Consider the following 20,417-nt stretch of genomic DNA (forward strand, 5'->3'; position numbering starts at 1 on the left):
GGAAAACTTGTTTCTCAACATTCTTTTCTAAATGCAAAGTTTTCAAATTAATTTCAAAGCTCCTCATTATTAAATGAATTAATATGCCAATGCAATGATTAATAATACAATGCAATATTTCTTTCACTTTCAATTTTCCCACACAATATTCTCATTGTGATCAAAATTCTCATTTCTCATTTCAATGCAATTTCACAAGATGAATAAATACTTTTATTTCAATTCATCCAAGGGATAGCATAATTCCCACATTTCAAGCAATCTTAACAATTTAGTCATCTCAAGACTATATTAATATTTTTAAACAACAATTCCCAAAACTTCAACAATTCTCATATTTTATGAAAACATCATTTATCTGTAAATAAATAAACAATTTTCCAACATCATTTATTTTGGCACACAAAATAAATATAGCAACATTTTCCAAAAATTTTCAACATCTTTCTAAAAACTCCCAATTTTTAGGTTTTCTCACCGAAAACATTCATCTTCAAATATTTGAGAAGATCTCACAAAAAACATCTTTCTTTCATCAACATAGTTCAAAAACATAAATTTCTATTTTTAGAAGGAAAAAGAAAGTAAACCCACTTTCAAAATCATTCACCTTCTTGAATCAACAATCCATTTTTCAAAACAAATCAAATGATGATTTCGAAAATCATTTAGATCTTGCAAAAATATATATATAACTCAAAGAAAATCTCTACCTCAAGCTTAGAAGAGAAGATGAGCAAAATAAGGTTGAAACTCCAAAGTTGTCAAAATCAACTTCTACTTGGATCAAAACAAAGCTCTAGACAAGATTTACACTTAATCTCAAAGGACCGTAGTGAAAAGATCACTCTAGGTGAGTAGATCTAGAGATCTAGGTACGAAAAGTCAAGTTTTAGAGAGATGAGAGAGAAATCACGATTTGAGAGGGAAAAAAAAAGGAAAAGTAATAAGAGGAAAGTGGTTTGGGTTTATTTATATAGTAGAGAATTGCTCTAAAGTCAAATAAAAAGGACTAGTCAAAAACCCCCAAGAAATAGGGCCCAAACCAACCCAAAAAGCTGAAAATTATACGCAAGTGTTGATTCTTCGGGCACAGGGGACGACCCTTCAGACAGAAAAGCAAATACTGCAATAGGCAAGGTGTCGACCTTTCCCAGACTGGTGTCGACACCAAAAAACAGCAAGCAAATTATGGGCAAGGGTTGACCCTTCCCAGACTGGTGTCGACCCTTGTGGCCAACAACAAAAGGAAGGTGTCGACACCTCCAAGACCGCTGTCGACCCTAGAACAAGATTTTTAAGTTCCCAAACAACTTTTCAACGTAAACAAGCATGGACGAGCAATCCCAACAAGTTTAAATTGATTTGTACTCCTCCAAAACTAAGAAACAACAACACCAAAAATTCCCAAAATAAAATAAAGGATTCAAATGCACTTCCCAAAAGCTTTAAAGGACACAAGTGCTACATGTGGTGGTGGCAGGCATGATAGGCCTAGAAGGCATGAAGTGCCTTTACCGGATGAGATTCCGGCGTAGAATGAAGGGGTTCGTCAGGCCAACGTGGCTGAACCAGTTGGTCAACAGGCCATGGGTGCCTTAGCTCACGAAATGGCTAGAGCATTGCGGGAATCTATGGATATTCTCAAGGCTGAGAATCAAGTCCAGGCCCAAGTACTTGAGGCAGGGCCGCCCTTCTTGAAGTTAGAGTTTTTCCGGTTGAATCTGGATGAGTTTGTGGGTGATCCCAATGAGCCACTGAAGGCGGACGTGTGGCTGGAACAAATAGTGAAAACATTCGAGATGTTTGGCATCGAAGATGACTAGCTGAGAGTGACCTTGGCATCCTTCCAGTTAAAGGGAGATAAGGGTCAGTGGTGGAAGTATGCCATGGGAGCATTAGCGTGACTTAAGAGACTTTTGTCAACGTCTTCCAGGACAAGTTTTTGTCTCCCATTATTAGGGAGAAGTTGAGAGATCAATTCTCCAAACTTGTGCAATTGAACACTCTGGTGGCTAAGTTTAAGGCCACATTTACTAGTTTGTCTAGGTTTGTACTGGAACTCATAGCGACATAAGAGCGTCGTTGTTTGGAGTTCGAGAAGAGGTTGAGGACCGGACTCATATTCAAAGTTATCGGGTTGATGATTAGGGATTATGGACGCCTTGTGGAGGTGGTAGCTCATCTGGAAACCGTAATACAGATGGAGGAAAAGAGGATGAGGGGCTCTAGGAGGAGTCAGGATATTCAAGGGGACTATAAAAGGCAGAGGGGTTCTAACCCCCAATCGTCCCAGGGGGCTCAGTCAAGATCTACCTTTCCAATGCTGAGTTCGGGATCTGGGAGAGGTGGTCAAGGAGATATCACTTGTTACAAGTGTGACCAGTTAGCCCACAAGTCTCCAGCTTGCCCGCAGAGAGGAGGAGAGTAGCAATCTAAATCGTCTTCTGCTCGTTCTCAAAGCCAGAGTCAGGGGAGAGCCTAGTCGCTCACTTGTTATCAATGTGAGCAGGCGGGGCATATGAAGAGGTTTTGCCTTCAGTTGGGCGGCACATCTGGTGCGTCCGGTTCGAGGCAGACACATTGCCACCAGCCGGCACAGTTAGCATAGGCCTCGAGGGCCACAAGCTTCGAGGGCCAATCAGGGAGCTTTTTCAGCTCAATCAATGCATCAGGCTTATGCTCCAAAGAGTGAGTAGGTTGAGCAGAGGCCTACTGGATGTATGTATGTTGTTACCGTGCCAGAGTTAGTACCAGCACATTCGGTAGTGAGAGGTACCTTCTTGTTTTGCAATTCAGTTGCTAATGTGTTGATTAATACTGGTGCATCTCATTCATTTATCTTGCCTGCATTTGTATCAGTTTTGGTGTTAGAGTTGGCTCAGTTAGCATTTCCTATCTCTATAGAATCACCTATTGGTGGTGAGGTTGTTTTAAAGCAGGGGTGTCGGGGTTGTGACATAGAGGTTGCCGGTCTTCGACTTCCTTTTGCATTTGTGTTGATTGACATGTCTAATTTTGATGTTATTTTGGGTATGGATTGTTTGTCATCATACTGGGCTATCATAGATTACTACCAACAGAGGGTTACTACATGTACCTTGAGCGGTGATTTTTTTATTTCTTGGGGGACCGAGTTGATAGAGCCTTATCACCGGTGTCTGATCCGCGTGGGCGAAGTGAACTTAGTTGTCTTCTTACCAACTTCTTGAGTACTGAGTATGACGAAGTCCGAGTTAAGTTGCCAAGGATAGTTTGTGAATACTTGGACGTTTTTTTCCGAGGATCTTACTAGTTTACTACCTCATCGAGAAATCGAGTTCACTATTGATCTAGTGTCTAGTACGGTACCGATTTCCATGGCATCATATAGGTTTGCACCTGCTGAGTTGAGTGAGTTGAAAATTCAACTCTAGGAATTGTTGGATAAGGGTTTTATCCGCCCTAGTACTTCACCTTGGGGAGCACCGACTCTTTTTGCCAAAAAGAAAGATCGTGAGTTACGACTTTATATAGATTACCAGAAGCTAAACCGGATAACTATTAAGAACAAGTACCTAATGCCTCGTATAGATGATTTTTTTGATCAGTTGAAGGGGTCTTGTTGCTTCTCTAAGATAGACCTGAGATCGAGTTATCACTACTTGAGAGTAAGGGTGGTGGATATCCCGAAGATGGCATTCCATACACGGTATGACCATTACGAGTTTCTAGCGATGCCCTTTAAGTTAACCAATGCACCAGCTGTTTTTTATGGATTTGATAAACCGGATCTTCCGTGAGTTCCTAGACCGTTTTGTGTTCGTCTTTGTGAATGACACCTTGATTTGCTCACCCTCTGAGGAGGAGCACGAGGAACACTTACAAGTGGTGCTTAAGTTGCTTAGAGCTCATAAACTGTATGCTAAGTTTGGAAAATGTGAATTCTGGTTGAGAAATGTTAAGTTCTTAGGCTATGTGTTATTTGCGGAAGGGGTGACTGTGGATTCATCCAAGATAAAGATTGGGAACAACCTAAGAATGCATTCGAGATCCGTAGTTTCTTAGGGTTGGCGAGGTATTGTCGTAGATTCGTAAAGGATTTTTCTAAGCTAGTCTCACCATTGACTAGATTGATGTAGCGACCCTAATTTTGTTAATTCATTATTTATTATTATTATGATTATTATTATCTTATTTTATTTTTTGGCTTTATTAATTGTGTGGTTTCCATGAGAATTTAATGTGGTGTTTAGTTAATGTCATATTTAATAAATTTAATGTTGTAATTAATAAATTTAATGTGTTATTCAATTAATTCATATATTCATATATTTATTTTTGTTATATAAAAAAAGAGGTGTTTTATATATATATATATATATAATCTTATATTTATATATATTATAATTATGTGCATTATATAATATAATATATTATAATAGTTTATTAGGGTTAGAATAGGATTAGGTTATATAATAATATAATAAGTGATTAGGTTTTCAACAAAAGAAAAGAATAGTGAATTTGCAAGAGAGCATAGCCGTCGGGGAGAGAGAGAGAGAGAGAGATCAAGAAGAAAGCCACAGGAAGAAAAGAAAAAAAAAAGGAGACAACAGGGAGAGATAGAGGAGAGGAAAAAAATAAAAGGATTAGTGTTTTGTTTTGGTGACTTCTTTAGTTCTCCAAATATTTTATTGATCTTCAAAATAATATTATGAGTACAAAACTCACTTCCTTTGATTTATGTTTAATTCTTGTTTTTATTTATTTATTTGATATTAGTTTGATTTTGTATTTACATAAAGATGATAGATTAATTTTAATTATTTTGACTAGTGGTGTATGTAAAGTTTAGGGTTCTTAGATAATTGATTAATTTTAATTATTTTGTTTAGTTGTGTATGTAAGGTTTAGGGTTTTTAGTTGATTGATTGATTTTAATTATTTTGATTAGTTGTGTATGTCAGATTTTGGGTTTTTATATGGATTTATTTTTATAGTTGTAATCACTTTCATGGTTATATGAAACTAAAATTAATATGGTTACATGAAATTAAAATTAATTAAGAACCCATAGATAAATTCCTTATACTCCACCATGACTCAATATATTGTTGTTTTATTTGAGTGATGGTGAGAAAGAGTGTATAAAAAAAAAAAGCGAGGATTATGAGATTTATTTGAATGCCTTAAGCTTGGCATTGTTATGTTGTTCTCATGAGTGAGATGCTTTGTATATGTATATTATTGCCTCGTTCTCATGAGTAGACGAGTGTTTTGATTTACGCGCGTACGTATATGCTAACCATCCAGGGAGTGTGAGTCAAACTCGGGACAATATCCCCGTGCAAGTTTGGCTTCGGAGCGGTGTTAGGTATACGGGAGGCACATGGGATATATGTATAGGCCAGAAGTGGAGGGCCAAAGTGGTGGAGTTAAGGCACAAAGAATTTAATTTTATTTCTATGGTGTGAATTGTATTGACTTGTTCATGTTGAAATATAGTAAACGACCTCGATAAATTATGAAATTTGAGCAGAGACATGTATACGTGATTCTAGACAACTTTTATGTTTTATCTTTTTATAAAAAAGATCGATTAGAACCTATAATCGGATGATCTTGATTATTGTCGGTTTGATTCATTTTAGCAATGCAGATTTTAAAGGCTGTTTTAACTCACGAAACGAGCTCATTTTTATTGGTCTTGTGTAAACTGAAGTAAAACATTATTTTGCACACTTTTCGTGTTTTGAACTTTTCCGAAAAAAATCATCTTAGGGCAGTTTTTGTTCGTTTTCAGTTTCAGATTTTTCGATTGAATTCCGTCTAGGTTTTTCTATCAAGTTTTTCTCTCAACCTGTTCAGTTTCTGTTAAATTCATTCGCTTTGTATTTTAGGAAATTTGATTCTGTACAACTTTTGTTCTTTGAGTTTTGATCAATTCGAATTATTTAAGTATGAAACGGTGCATTTTTGTATTTTTTCAGCAAGTTACTTATGATTAAATTATACCAACTGTATTTGTTTTGCAGGATGGTGGGTCTTACTAATTTTTTTTATGCAGGGCTGACCCATCATATTTTTATTTTTATTTTGTTTATTCTATACTTAATTTATATTTTGTTGTGTACGGGCAAGAAACTAAATGCCACCGTATCTTGAGAAACTACTCATTCGTCTCGGTGCGGATGGAACTACTTGTCTTGTCCTGTAACAAGAATTAAATGTTTTTTTTGTTTGTGTCTGGTGGACACATGTGTGTTAAATCTTGTACTCATACCAGTATACCTGTATACTGACTTGTTTTGTCTCTTGGCAACTAGGGTGCGTTCTGTTTGAGCACAACTGAGTTTCCTTTGTAGGATTAGTTGGGGCTACGGTGGTGACATGGATTTACTATAGTGTTGGACATGTCGTTTGGACTTCTTTTGTTTTCTTGAGCTTAGGATTGATATTAGTTTATGTATTTATTATTCTTTTTATGACTTTAGTATTGGAATAATTTGGCATGGTTTGTAACTGTACATTGTTTAAGTTGTTTTGATTAGTTATTGCTACTTTAATGTTGAAGGTATTTGATAGTTATAAAATTATGATAGATGATTTGGTTAGCGTTTAATTTTTTTGTTTCACCTCTAAGATTTGGATGATGGAATATTATTGGGGTTTAGTCCTAATTTAATATTTAATTGTCCAAATTTTGGGGCGTGACAATTGACGAGGAAAGGGATCAAGTTTATGTAGAATGAGACTTATGAGAAGTCTTTTCAAGAGCTTAAGGTTAGACTTACCACTGCTCCGGTATTGATTATTCTGGAGAGAGGTTTGGGCTATTTGGTATATTGTGATGCCTCACGAGAAGGTTTGGGTTGTGTTTAAATGCAAGGGGGAAGGTAGTAATCTATGGCTCGCGGCAGTTGAAAACACATGAGAGGAACTACCCTACTCATGACTTAGAGTTAACGGCGGTGATCTTTGCCTTAAAGATTTGGAGGCATTATTTGTATGGTGAGAAGTTTGAAATGTTTTCTGATCATAAGAGTCTGAAATATATGTTTATCTAAAAAGACTTGAATTTGAGGCAGAGGAGGTGGATGGAGTTTATAGAAGATTATGATTTTGAGTTACATTACCATCTGGGTAAGGCCAATGTTGTGGCCGATGCTTTAAGTAGGAAATCTATTGGTAGTGTGGCTAGTGTTACTATCTAGGAATGAGAGATGTTGGGTGCTATTACAGAGTTTGACTTACGTCTTAGCGAGTCTGTTGAGTTTGCAGCCTTATTTTCGGTAGTTGCATAACCTACACTTGTGATTTAGTGATAGAAGCACAGAAGGGTGACCTTGAGGTAGAATCCCTATAGAAAAAAGATTTTCAGTGGAAAGGTAGAAAGAGACTTAAACGTGTACTCCTACTTGAGTGTTTGATACCTTGACCGTCTTTTCTTGCCGGAGTCTTGCTGAGAGGAAGTACTTTGAGAGTTCGCTATTCACGCCTTGTGGTGCATCCGGGAGGCACAAAGATGTATCACGATCTTGGTCGCTAGTTTTGGTGAAGGGGTATGAAGAAAGATGTGGCCGTGTTTGTAACGAAGTACCTTACTTGTCAATAAGTGAAGGCCGAGCATCAGAGGCCAGTGGGTTTGTTACAACCCTTGCCTATAGCAGAGTGGAAGTGGGAGCATGTCATGATGGATTTTGTTGTGGGCCTTTCGAGGACTCAACGGGGTAGTAATGCCATTTGGGTGGTAATTGACTGGTTGACTAAGTCAGTGTACTTTATACTTATACGTGTAAGTGACTCGGTAGCTTATTTTGTCGACCTTTACATTAGGGACATAGTGAGGTTGCACAGGGTCCCAGTGACGATTGTTTCAAATAGAGATTCGCGTTTCACGGCTCAGTTGTGGCAGACCCTATAGAGTGCCTTAGGTACGAGATTGACTTTTAGCACTGCGTAGCATCCTCAGACTGACAGGCAGTCAGAGCATATGCTCTGAGGTTGTGTCTTTGGCTTTAAGGGTTCGTGGGAGAAGCATTTGCCTTTAATGGAGTTTGCCTATAACAATAATTTCCAATCGAGTATTGGCATGGCACCATTTGAGGCCTTGTATGGCCGATCGTGTAAATCCCTTGTGTGTTGGGCTGAGGTGGGTGATGCACCTATGTTAGGTCCAAAGTTAGTCCGGGAAACAACGGAGAAAGTTTCACTTATCCGTAAGAGGTTAGTTACGGCTCAGAATCGCCAGAAAAATTATGCTGATCATAGGAGAAGACCCTTGTCTTTTGAGGTAGGAGACCATGTGTTTTTGAAGATATCACTTAGGAGAGGTTTGATGAGGTTTGGAAATGGTGGAAAGTTATCCCCTCGATTCATTGGGCCTTTTGAGATCCTTGAGCGGATTGGAGAGATAGCTTATTGTTTGGCCTTGCCGCCATAGCTTTCTGGGGTTCATAGGTTATAATACTAAAAATGACGAAATTATCTATTAGTTACCTTATCTATTTAAATGAGAAATTTCACTCATCTCTCCTGAGATTTTGCATATATATTATCAAAGACTCATACATATTTTGGCATTATTTATAAAATTCTTAAATTTCATGCAATATTAAATAAAACCCTTAAAAAACAATTTATTTTTCATTGATAAAATACTTACAAATAAACAATCTCTTTAAAATTAGGGAGCCGCTCTTCCCACTTCACTTTACTCCAAGTATACTCCCTTCTTTGTCTGTATTATACATAGTTATATTAATATCCTTGGAATTATAGTTTTTTCAAGGAGTGCATTTTGTTAAGGGGGAATTACCCATCAGTGGGTTCAGGAGAAAGTATTTGCAAAAAACTGAAAAAGTTTATGATTTTAATTATTAATATTTGTATGTTTGTCACTTTTTTGTAAATATTTTTTTCACTCTACACTAACCACACAATTCCCCCTAATATTAATAAGGATATGGCTTCTCTCTAGTCCGTTATCAGACTAGAGGGTGTTGTTAGGCTATTGTGGGCCATAATCGGGTCCATCTCGATGATCCAAACTGTTCAATGTGTAGAGCTCATTGAGTATATCATGGAGATGTTTGGGAAGTTGGGTTTTGCTAAAATAGCCAATTAAGACAAAATAGGTTAAAATAGTCAATAAGGTAATGTCACATCCAAATCATAATCGTTTCACTTTTTCTCTCACAACGATCAAATCAACTACAAATAAAAGTCAACTATTATCCAAAACACAACTTTTTAAACCAAACTAAAATAACTAAAAAGCCAACGAAAATAGCCAAGTTTCCAAACGAGTCCCATCATTGTAAAAAATCTCGTTGATTGGATATCGATAGACATTTCATTATATTACATTTTTGTTAACGACAATTATAATTTTTCAAAATAAGTTGTGACTGAAATGTGATCGGATCCGATCACTGTGATTTTTTGTAGGGATGATATACTCAATGGATTTTACAAATTGAACGATTTGTATCATTAAGATGAGCCCGAATATGGGCCCAAAACAGCCCAACAGTACCCCTCTAGTGCAATGGTGGATTGGAGAGGAGCCAAATCCTATTAATAATGAGGGAACTAACAATCTATGGAATCAGGGTAGAGTTAATTATCCAATTAAATTAGATTAATAAGATATATAATCTCCATTTGTCCATGTTTGTTTACAATGAATATAGAAAATATATAATTCCAATTTTATTTTTATTTTGGATTACTAGTTGTCAAACTAAAATATCCACCATTTTGTTGGATCAAATGACCATTGAATTCTAATCCAAATAACAAAAATTACAACCAAACACTGAAAATGTATGTCCGAAAGATTAATAATCACAATGTTATACTATAATTGACTCAGTTAAACAAAGCTCAAAACGTTTAAAAAATTGATTAAAATATAAAAAAACAACTTCACTAAAAGACAAAAAATTACTAAAATTAAAAAACTTAAAAATAGTTTTTAAAAATTAAACCAAAAAGACTAATAATGTCATTTTGCACATTCCATTTGAGATGTAATGTGCAAATCACCTGTTAATTTTTCATCTACTTAAAAAACAGGTCCTTAACAAAATACTTAAATTGATATAAATTTATGTAGTTATTTATTTATTTTTTAAGGTTGATACAAGTTTATAATTTACGGTGACAAAATGTAACATTTTTCAATTGAGTGAATAAAGTGATATTATTAGGTGATAGTTCAAAAGAATAAAGTCTAATTTATTTTGTAACCAAAAATGTATTTTCGTCATAATGGCCCAGATTAAATAATAATAATAAATGAGAGGTTAAGTGTGACAACTTTTAGTTTTTAGTGTGTAAAGTAATACAAGTTGATGGATAAAGTATAATTTACCCTAAATAGAACCAAAATTCATAATGTAAAAAAAATATGATAATTATACACGAAAGATAAGGAATGGGAATGACCATTCTATATATGAATACTTTAAAATGAATATTATATTCAAGCAGTATCTAATTTCTCAAAAAGTTCAAAATATTGAAGCTTAAATTATTAAAATTTATTTGTTTGGAAGATGATCATTTCATTAAGAAACTAAGAAATAGCCATTTTAATTTTAGGAAAAATATCAAAAAAGTGAAGTTGGAAGAATAATTACAAACTCATAAAAATATAAATAGTTTTTGCACTAAATTATGCAAATAAGTGTTGTACTTTTATAAATTTACAATTATTTTTTCTACTTCCCATTATTTTGATATCTTCCATTATTTTTACTCAAAATCAATTCTATTAAGAGGCCAAAAAATAATTATTTTATATATGCTAAAAATCATTTTTCAGTCAAACCAAGCACTTCCTAAATATGAACAGTGTCTGGACAACCTTGGGAGACCATATGGGCCTATATACTATGATTTTAACACATAGTAATAGAGTAAACCAAAAAAAAAAAAAAGAGCATATTGTAGAATAAAAACCTTTCAACTCGTCATTAATTTACAGAAAAATTGCCTGTTTCATCAGTCTACAATTCACTTGTAGCATGAGACATCAAACTTTTTAAATTTCACATTGTATTTTCTTGGAATTCACTAATAGACATCCGTCAAACATCATCCCACGGAACCTAAAAGCACATCAAGGCTTGAAATTTTGCCCCAACTATCATTTTACAACGATGGCTTTTGCATTAGAAATGCAGGATCGTTATATGCACTGTGGATTCTCTTTGCCTCCATCTCATTTCAGCTTATCAACTGACTGCATTGCAGCTGGGAGAGCTGACCTAGATTTGTCATCAGATAACCACTTTTATCGTGCGCTTTCAAAGGGGGAACAAAAAGAGGAAATGGGATACAGAACTTGACTGAGTCCTTCAGGGACTTTGTCTGTCAACAAGAAACTGGGATGTCTAATTGAGATTGCAGGTTGCCGGAACCAGCAAGCAAGGGGCTCTTCTGGAACTCATTTCTCAGCTGCCCACAAGCAGCACTTGCATCAAGTCCTCGTGTTTGCCGCACACTCACAGTTATTTTACGAGACTCTAGAGTGGCTACAAATGCATGCACCTGCCAAAGACCACAATAAAATTAAAATCAAATATTTCAGTGACATTAAATGGAGTGAAGAGGAATGAATAAAATCGTTGACAAACTGGTAAAAGAGAAGGCATTAACTATATATATACTGGGTTGATGCAAAAGAAAATTGAGAAAATGAACATACTGCTTTTTTATATGGACGCCGGTACTCAGAGCCTTCAATCGGATTAAAAGGTATCAGGTTCACATGATAACCACGTCCCCACTCATGGAGTAGTTCTGCAAGCTCTATCGCATGCTCTACCGAATCGTTGACTCCAGCTGCCATTAAAAGTCACATCACTTTTATGTTGTTCATTTGTGTGAGAAAGAAAGCAAAGGGAAAAAGTATAGGTTCCAAATTAAAATACCTAGAAGTGTGTACTCAAAAGATACTCGTCGACTGGTCTCGAGGAAGTAATCTCTGCAATCCTTCATGATTGCATCCAGAGGATAGGATTTTGCACTAGGCACAATTTTTTCCCGAAGTTTCTGGTTTGGAGCATGTAAGCTGATGTACAAGAAAGGGGATAAGAAGAGAAAGATGAATCAATAATCAAAGGAACTGATGGAAGCTTAAAGCACAACAGGGAAACATTGAAAGAAAATGCCTTATACTGACTGATGAGTTTAAGATAAAACTAGAGGGAAAACATCGCCTGAAGATTGCATGCTATAGAGAGAGAGTAGTGCAACAGCAAAGAGGGAAAGATTATTAGAAAATGTATTAAAGACATAAGATGCTATGATCTTAGTTTGTCCCACATCGGTAAAATGAGAGTTCGGCCATGTGAATATAAGTCTCTTGGGCACCATTTCCTTGCAAGCCAATTTTCAACAGTGAGTTGTACCTAGGGGTTGTATCATTTGGAATCGAGCCAACTACCACATCGAGTATGACATCAGATACAACCTATGCAAATATGGGGCAGGATAGGTTGCAGCTTTGTGGCTTGAGCTATGGACAGGGAGACCTATAGGCTGGATTAAGACACCATAGTATTTATTATGTATGGGCATAATGTTAGTGTCAAATACTGATAGGTGAGTTAAGCCACCAAAAGGAAAAACAGCAACCATTGTGTCATTGTTGTTGATAGTGTGGTGGTATGTAATTTTTACATTGGTAAAGTGAAATCTTGATCGTGTGAATATAAGCCTCTTGTGCACATTCCCCTTGGCAATTGCTTTTCAAAATTTGAGATATTTGCAAAAACACCCTTTTACTTTTGCTTTTTTTAAAAACTGATAATATATTTATTTCAGCACCCACATGTTCTTTAAAAATTACATTAATGGATCTTGATCGTGTGATTTTTTTCCCCCCCTTTACAAATCATTCCAGAACTTAAAATGAAGATTTTGGTAATTCATTTCATCTATAGAAATTAAATTAAAGCACTCCGTTTGAATCACAAATTTTACTCGGTGAATAAATTAATGGATAAAAGAAAATTTTAATCCTTAAAGTGAGCGTTCTTTGTAATTTAGTCCTTAAGTTTCAATTTTGTCATTTTGGTCCTCAAAATTATCAATTTGGTCCTAGCTCTAATGTTTGTCTACATTGATTACATGAACAATATGGATAAAAGACAGTTTTAGTCCCTAAAATATGTGTTCCTTGTCATTTTAATCCCTTAAGTTTCAATTTTGTCATTTTGATCCTCAAATTGTCAATTTGAGCCAATTTGATCCTAGCTCGAATCATATTATGCCTCATGTCTATTTATCTTGAAAATATACCCTATTGTATTGTATCACCATACACAACATCTTTCTCATTTCTCTCTTTTCTGGGTAATAAGGCCTCGTTTGGCATGCAACAGTCTTAGCCTAAAAGCCAAAAAGTTACTAAAAAAATCAAAAAGCCTATAACTTATACCAAAAAGTCAAAGATTACCTTTTCTCTCTACTTTTTGCACATCTTTTTGTAAAAAATCAAAAAGTCATTCCAAACATACTAGTTTTTTTTATCTCATATTTTAATCAAAAAGCCAAAAAGTTACTAAAATAGCCTGTTCCCAAAACAAGCCTAACTCAAACCCCAAATCATGACCATCATAGGGTGAAAGAGAGATTAAGGGGTCATTTGGGATGTGGCTAAGATAACATCATTGACCCCACCACACAATTACAACATGTTAGCGACCTCACACTTTAATTCAAGCATATCCAAGAGATTTCGTCAACTCAATGTCTTCATCAATTTCCAGAAAGCCACCACACTGCTCGCTGATCGCTCTAAAAACCTCTAGTCCCTACAAATGCACTAGCAACCTCATCAATCGAATCCACGTTTGCCTCGATGTACTGTCTGTTGGAGATAATATTATATTGTCAAAGATATTAGAAGATATAGAAGATATCAGAATATATGGAGATCTCATGATTTGTTCTTATTATGATTTTTTGTATCTTTGATTTATTTCAATTCCTTAATTGAAGGGATTTAATTGTATCTCTCACTCTATATATATGGTGTATCATGTAAACAAGAGTATGAAATTGAGTGAAGGAAAGACGTAGCCCTTTAGGGATTTGTGTGTGTAAATATAGGCCAATATTAAACCTTTGTGTTCTTTTCTCTTTTCTGTCTCTATTGTCTCTCTATATTCAACCTTATTGCCTTATTACAAAATTTAACTTGGTATTAGAGCCCATCAAACCCTAGGCTTGTTTCTCTCTAGAGTTCTTTCTTACTCCACCTTTTTTTTGTTATCAAGGTGTTTTTCCCTTTTCCTTAAGTTGACCAATAGTTTGCTGATGTGGTAAGTAAACTTTGTGATTTTTACTTTGTTTCGGGGCTACCAGTGTGTTCGGTAGCACTGTTCTGTGATATGCCAGAGTTTTCCGGCTACTTCTCTAACCTTTTAGGGTCCTTGTGCTGATGTGGTAAGCACGTATTTGGTTCTTTTACGTTTTTGGGCCACCTAATGTAGGATCTTCCACAATTGGGTTAAATAAAGTGAGAAGATGGGCTGAATGTTTATGGGAGGTTTAGGACAAATTAGGACTAGGTTTTGGTACTCTAAGGTAGAGTTTGGAGAGCTTAAATTTGAGTTTAGAGACAAGACAAGTAGGATGGATTTTAGGCAGAGAAATGTAGTAGAAATAATGAGGTGAAAGGGGTAGACAAAACAAAGAAAACTAGGCAATCACACCCAAGAAGAGATGTATCACACATCTAGTCTGGATATATGGCAAAGATTTCTTATTGTCAGAATAGGAATAAAGTTAGAATAGGAAAATGCGTGATTGTGTGATTGTGTTTCCTTATATTATGCCTTATGGCATTCTTGTAATTACTCAATATTATCAATATAAAAGAGAATGGAAGTCTAACTCATTCCCTAACTCTTTTTTTTTTTTTTTTGAAAGTCAACAAAAATTTTATTAAAGAAGAAAGAGAGGAGGACAAGAAGTCCTCAAACAAAGAACAAGAACCCAATCAAAATAAAAAACAACTATCAAAAAAGAAAGAGAAAACAAGAAAATCCAAACACTAGGGGTTGCAAACAGCAAACCAATCCCTAGAAATCAAGAAAAGTGGAACTCCTTTAAACGGAGGAGACACAAAAGCCCAAAATGAAGCCAAAAAACTAGCCCTATCCCACAAAGAATCAACAGCAACCTCCTTTCCATCAAAGATCCTTGAATTCCTTTCTAGCCAAATAATCCAGAAAATAGCACAAACAATACAATGGGACAACCCAACACAAACTATTCCCTAACTCTTTTTCTTCTCTAAATTTACATAGTATGAAAGCCATAATAGGAGGAACCTACCACTTTGCTTCCACCGAAGGCCAACCACACCCAAACCCTCGCTGCCCAGGCTTCAAGCCCAAACCCTAGCCTGTGCAGGCCATTCACCACCTTGTCTGGGTCAGTCGCACCCCACCCAGCGCAGCCGAAGGTCAGGCGACTCTCCCATGGCAGTCGCAGCCTCTGTCGCCAGCCCTAGCCTGCTCCTCTAGGCCTGTCGGCAGCACCTGGTTGGTCGCCTGGTGTCGTCATGGTCACCTAGTTGGTCGCCTAGTGCTGGTTGGTCAATTGGTGCTTTCGTGGCCCTCTGGTTGGTCGTCTGATTTTGTCTTCTTTCTTTCTTTCTTTCTTTCTTTCTTCTCTCTTTAATCTCTGTTTGTCTCTGTTTTCTTCGAACAAAACAACAAAACAACGCGCGTGCGCGCATACCAAAAAAAAAAAAAAGTGGATTCTTAATTTTAAGATTTTCTAGTTACTATTGTATTTGTTCCTCCACCATCTTCCGAGTTTGTGATTGGTACTGAGTTTGAGGGTGGCTTAGTAGAATATTCATGGCAGATTTCACTAGTGAGTCAACAACTTCTCAGCCGTTTAAGAGCGAGAGTTCCGTTATACCTTCTACTATGACTGATAATCTTGACCCTGGCCTTAAAATCACCACTTCTCTATTCAATGGTCAGAACTATCTAGCGTGGTCGCAGAGTTTGACTATTTTCTTGAAGAGCAGAGGGAAGATGGGATATGTCGATGACAGGATACAAGCACCCATCACCACGGATCCAAGCTATGATTAGTGGGAGATCACCAACTCCCTCATTATGGGTTAGTTGATACATTCTATGATCCCGAAGATTGGAGAGAGCTATCTCTCTATGGACACTACACAGGACATTTGGGAGGCAGTGACTACCATTTCCTCCCCAAAGGGGAACTTCTCCCAAGGTTTTGAGTTACGTCGCTCCATTGAACGGTCAATACAAGGTGAGATGACTATCCTTCAGTATTTTACCTTTCTTAACAATGGGTGGAAGCAACTTGATCACCTTCAGGATTACAAACCTGTCTATCCCACTGATTCTGTTGGTTATCGAAAGTTTGTGGCACTAGAGCAGGTCTTCAAGTTCTTGGAAGACCTAAATGTGGAGTATGATCCGATTCGGAGTAGAGTACTTGCCATGGATGTGCTCCTTCTCTTCAAGAAGCCTTTGCTTTTGTGCAGAATGAGAGTCGTCGTTTTGCGACGCTTCCTTCTGCTACTACTGATCGCTCTGCCTTGGTTTCCACAACCCCCCCCCCCCCCGTGCGATACTCGTGGTTCTCGTCCTTTCTCTAAGAAGGATAATCTTTTCTGTGACTACTACTGTAGACCACGACACACGAGAGACTTGTTGGAAGCTGCATGGGACCCTCTCTAATGGCCGAGAAGACCGTCTTGGTAGTCGAGGGGGTAGGTCTGGTCAGTCTAGAGGCCACGGGGCCAATGTTCGGGCACATCTTTCAGACATTATTAAGCCACCATCTTCATCTCCAGTTGTTTCCTCTGCTGCTGATGTCTCTGGGTTATCTGCCTCGGATTTTGAGATTGCTCTTCACCACTTCCTAGACCGTCGAGTCTCCACTTCTGCTACAGGTGCACCTTCTTTCTTTGCCAATTCAGGTAACTTGGTTGCCTCTCCATGTGCATTGCTATCTCATACACCTATACCATGGATTATTGATTCTGGTGCTTCTGACCATATGTCTGACTCCTCTAATTTATTCTCCGAGTATAACCCTTCCTCAAGTCTAGAAAAAGTGCGTATTGCTGATGGTACTATTTCGTTTGTGTCAGGAAAAGGTTTAATTCATGCCACCTCTTCCCTTCCTTTGTCTTTTGTCCTCCATGTTCCCAATTTCAGTGTTAATCTTTTATCTTTGAGTCGTATTACCCATGACTTAAATTGTAGCGTGACATTTTTCCTGATCATTGTCTTTTTGAGGACCTTATCACGAGGAAGAGAATTGGCAATGGTAGAGAGGAACATGGGCTTTACATTCTGGATCAGACAGACAAGCTGACTCATTCATCTATTCAGTTACCATCCACCAAGGAAGACATTTGACTGTGGCACCGTCACTTAGGACATCTCTCTTTTTTATTACTCAAGCATTTATTTCCTTCTGTTTTTGAGAAAAATAGCGTGTAAGATTTTCAATGTGAATCTTATCAACTTGGAAAACAACACAGAGCCTCTTTTGCTCCTATTAATAAAAGTTTCGTTCCATTTTCTTTGATTCATTTTGATGTATGGGGTCCATCCCGTTTTGTGTCTTTAACCGGTCAAAAATGGTTTGTTACCTTTCATAGATGATTGTTTCAGGGCCACTTGGTTCTATTTGATGAAAGAAAAAAGTGAGGTATTTTCTGTGTTTCAACACTTCCATAAAATGGTTTGTACTCAATTTGGGACGGTTGTCAAAATTCTACGTTCTGATAATGGAAGGGAATATATTGACTCTGGTCTTGCCACTTACTTCGCCACTCATGGCATTCTTCACCAGACTTCTTGCACTAATACCCTTCAACAAAATGGTGTTGTAGAACACAAAAATCGCCATCTCCTTAATGTTGCCCGTTGTCTATCCTTTGAGATGCGGGTTTCTCGATCTTATTGGGAGAAAGCGGTTTTCATTGCTACTTATTTGATTAATCGTCTTCCTATCCAAGTCCTTCAAAAACAAACACCTCTTCAAGTTTTGTTCGGGTCTACCTCTTTCGGGTTCTCTATTTCTCCTAAGACTTTTGGCTATGTTTGCTTTGTCCATAATCATTCACCTACTCGTGGTAAATTAGATCCTAAGTCCCTAAAGTGTGTTTTTCTCGGTTGTTCTACCACAAAAAAGGATTATAAGTGTTATCATCTTCCCACTCGCAAATGGTTTGTCTCCGTGGATGTCACTTTCTTTGAGTCTCAGCCTTACTTTCCAACCTCCCCAGTATCACAGTCATCCCTTCAGGGAGAGCCTTGGTATGAAGAGATTCCTACTCCACTGCCCGTGGTTGAACAAATAGAGAATGATAAACCAGTAGTTGAAGCAGGCAAAGTTTATATCAGGGACAAGGACAGACAGCAAGTCACCTGGATGCAAGAGACTACTTTCCGTCCTCTACTGCCAACTTCTTCTCCGAATGAGTGTCCAGAGTCAACCCCCTCCCCTGAGAGTCCAGGTAATTCTGATTCTAGTGCTCCTATTCCTTATTTTTTAGATCTTGATGTTTCCATTACTAATAGGAAGGGGGTTAGGTCATATACTCAACATCCTATTACTAATCATGTCTCTTATTCTAATCTGTTTTTGTCATATAAAGCTTTTCTATCTAAAGTGTCTTCTGTGAGTCTATCTATCAATTTTCAAGATGCTCTCTCTAATCTTGAATGGAGGCATGCCATGATGGAAGAGATGAAAGCTCTCAGCAAGAGTAGCACTTAGGAGTTAGTGGAGTTACCTAGAGGCAAAAATCCAGTTGGTTATAAGTGGGTTTACACGGTAAAACACAAAGCAGATGGTTCCATAGAACGGTACAAAGCAAGACTGGTTTCTAAGGGATTCACTCAGACTTATGGGGTGGATTATTAGGAGACATACGCACCGGTTGCTAAGATGAATTCTGTGAGAATCTTACTCTCTTGCTGCAAATTTGGATGGGCCACTTCATCAGTTTGATGTGAAGAATGCCTTCCTGCATGGAGATCTAGCAGAAGATGTCTATATGGATATTCCTTATGGTTTTGCAGATGCTAAGTCCAACGGTGAAGTATGCAGGCTCCAAAAATCACTTTATGAGCTAAAACAGTCTCCTAGGGCTTGGTTCGAAAGGTTTGCTCAAGATAAGCTCAAATATGGGTTCAAGCAAAGTCAAGCTAATCATACCTTATTTGTGAAATATTCCTCATATGGAAAGACCACAGCTCTTATTGCGTATGTTGATGATATTGTTCTGACAAGAGATGATGTTGAGGAGATTCCTCATTTGAAAGAATACTTAGCCAAAGAGTTTGAAATCAAAGACTTAGGCTATTTGAAGTATTTTTTGGGCATTGAAGTAGCTCAGTCCAAGGATGGCATCTTCACATACTAGAGGAAGTATGTACTTGACTTGCTAAAGGAAACTAGAATGCTTGGAGGTAGACCATGTGATACACCTCTAGAACCAGGCTAGAAACTGAGTGAGGATCAAGAGGGAGATCTAGTGGATAGGGGGAGATACCAAAGACTAGTGGGAAAGCTCATATACTTTTCCCACTCACGTCCAGACATTACCATTGCCGTGAGTATGGTGAGTCAGTTTATGCATGCACTGAGAACTTCCCCCTTGGAGGCCGTTATGAGAATCCTGAGATACTTGAAATCTTCTCCTGGAAAGGGTCTCTATTTCTCAAAACATAGCCATCTCAGTGTGGAGGCATTTACTGATGCAGATTGGGCTAGATCCGTCACTGATAGACGATCAACTTTCGGATATTGCACATTTGTTGGTGTCAACCAAGTCACATGGCGAAGTAAGAAACAAAATGTAATTGCTAGATCTTGTGCTGAGGCAGTGTTCAGGGCTATGGCACAGGGTGTATGCGAGTTATTATGGATTAAACTATTGTTGGGAGACTTGGAAATTCATCAGAATGACTCCATGCGACTATACTGTGACCGCAATCAATATAGCTCATAATCCAGTTCAACATGATAGAACTAAGCATGTGGAGATTGATAGGTACTTCATCAAGGAAAAACTCACTAGTAGTATCATATGTATTCCATTTGTGAAGAGTGGAGACCAACTAGCTAATGTTCACACCAAGGGGCTGGGGAGCAAACCATTTCATGGTATTCTCAACAAGCTGTACATGAGAGATATCTTTGCACCAACTTGAAGGGGAGTGTTAGAATAAGAATTAAGTTAGAATAGGAAAATGCGTGATTGTGTTTCCCTATATTATGCCTTATGGCAATTCTGTAATTACTCAATATTATCAATATAAAAGGAATGAAGTCTAACTCATTCCCTAACTCTTTCTCTTCTCTAAATTTACACTTATTTCTTCCAGTTGTGCTCAATACAT

At 37.3% G+C, this 20,417-nt stretch overlaps 1 protein-coding gene across 2 annotated transcripts in view; it reads right to left on the bottom strand.

The window, feature by feature from the left end:
• Positions 1–10,935: 10,935 nt before the first annotated feature.
• The window catches only part of LOC114282726 (Radical SAM superfamily protein), a 38,323-nt gene continuing 28,841 nt past the window's right edge, over positions 10,936–20,417 (bottom strand). For both annotated transcript variants that reach the window (XM_028225462.2, XM_082882756.1), the window contains exons 8-10: positions 11,925–12,064; positions 11,699–11,835; positions 10,936–11,541 (exon numbers count right to left, since the gene is read on the bottom strand). In XM_028225462.2, the coding sequence (XP_028081263.2) occupies positions 11,365–11,541; positions 11,699–11,835; positions 11,925–12,064 (454 nt within the window). In that variant the 3' untranslated portion in view covers positions 10,936–11,364. The remainder of the gene's footprint in view (positions 11,542–11,698; positions 11,836–11,924; positions 12,065–20,417) is intronic.

The sequence above is a fragment of the Camellia sinensis genome, chromosome 8 (assembly GCF_055761805.1).
Source record: "Camellia sinensis isolate YWXY chromosome 8, ASM5576180v1, whole genome shotgun sequence".
In the NCBI taxonomy this organism is placed as follows: Eukaryota; Viridiplantae; Streptophyta; class Magnoliopsida; order Ericales; family Theaceae; genus Camellia; species Camellia sinensis.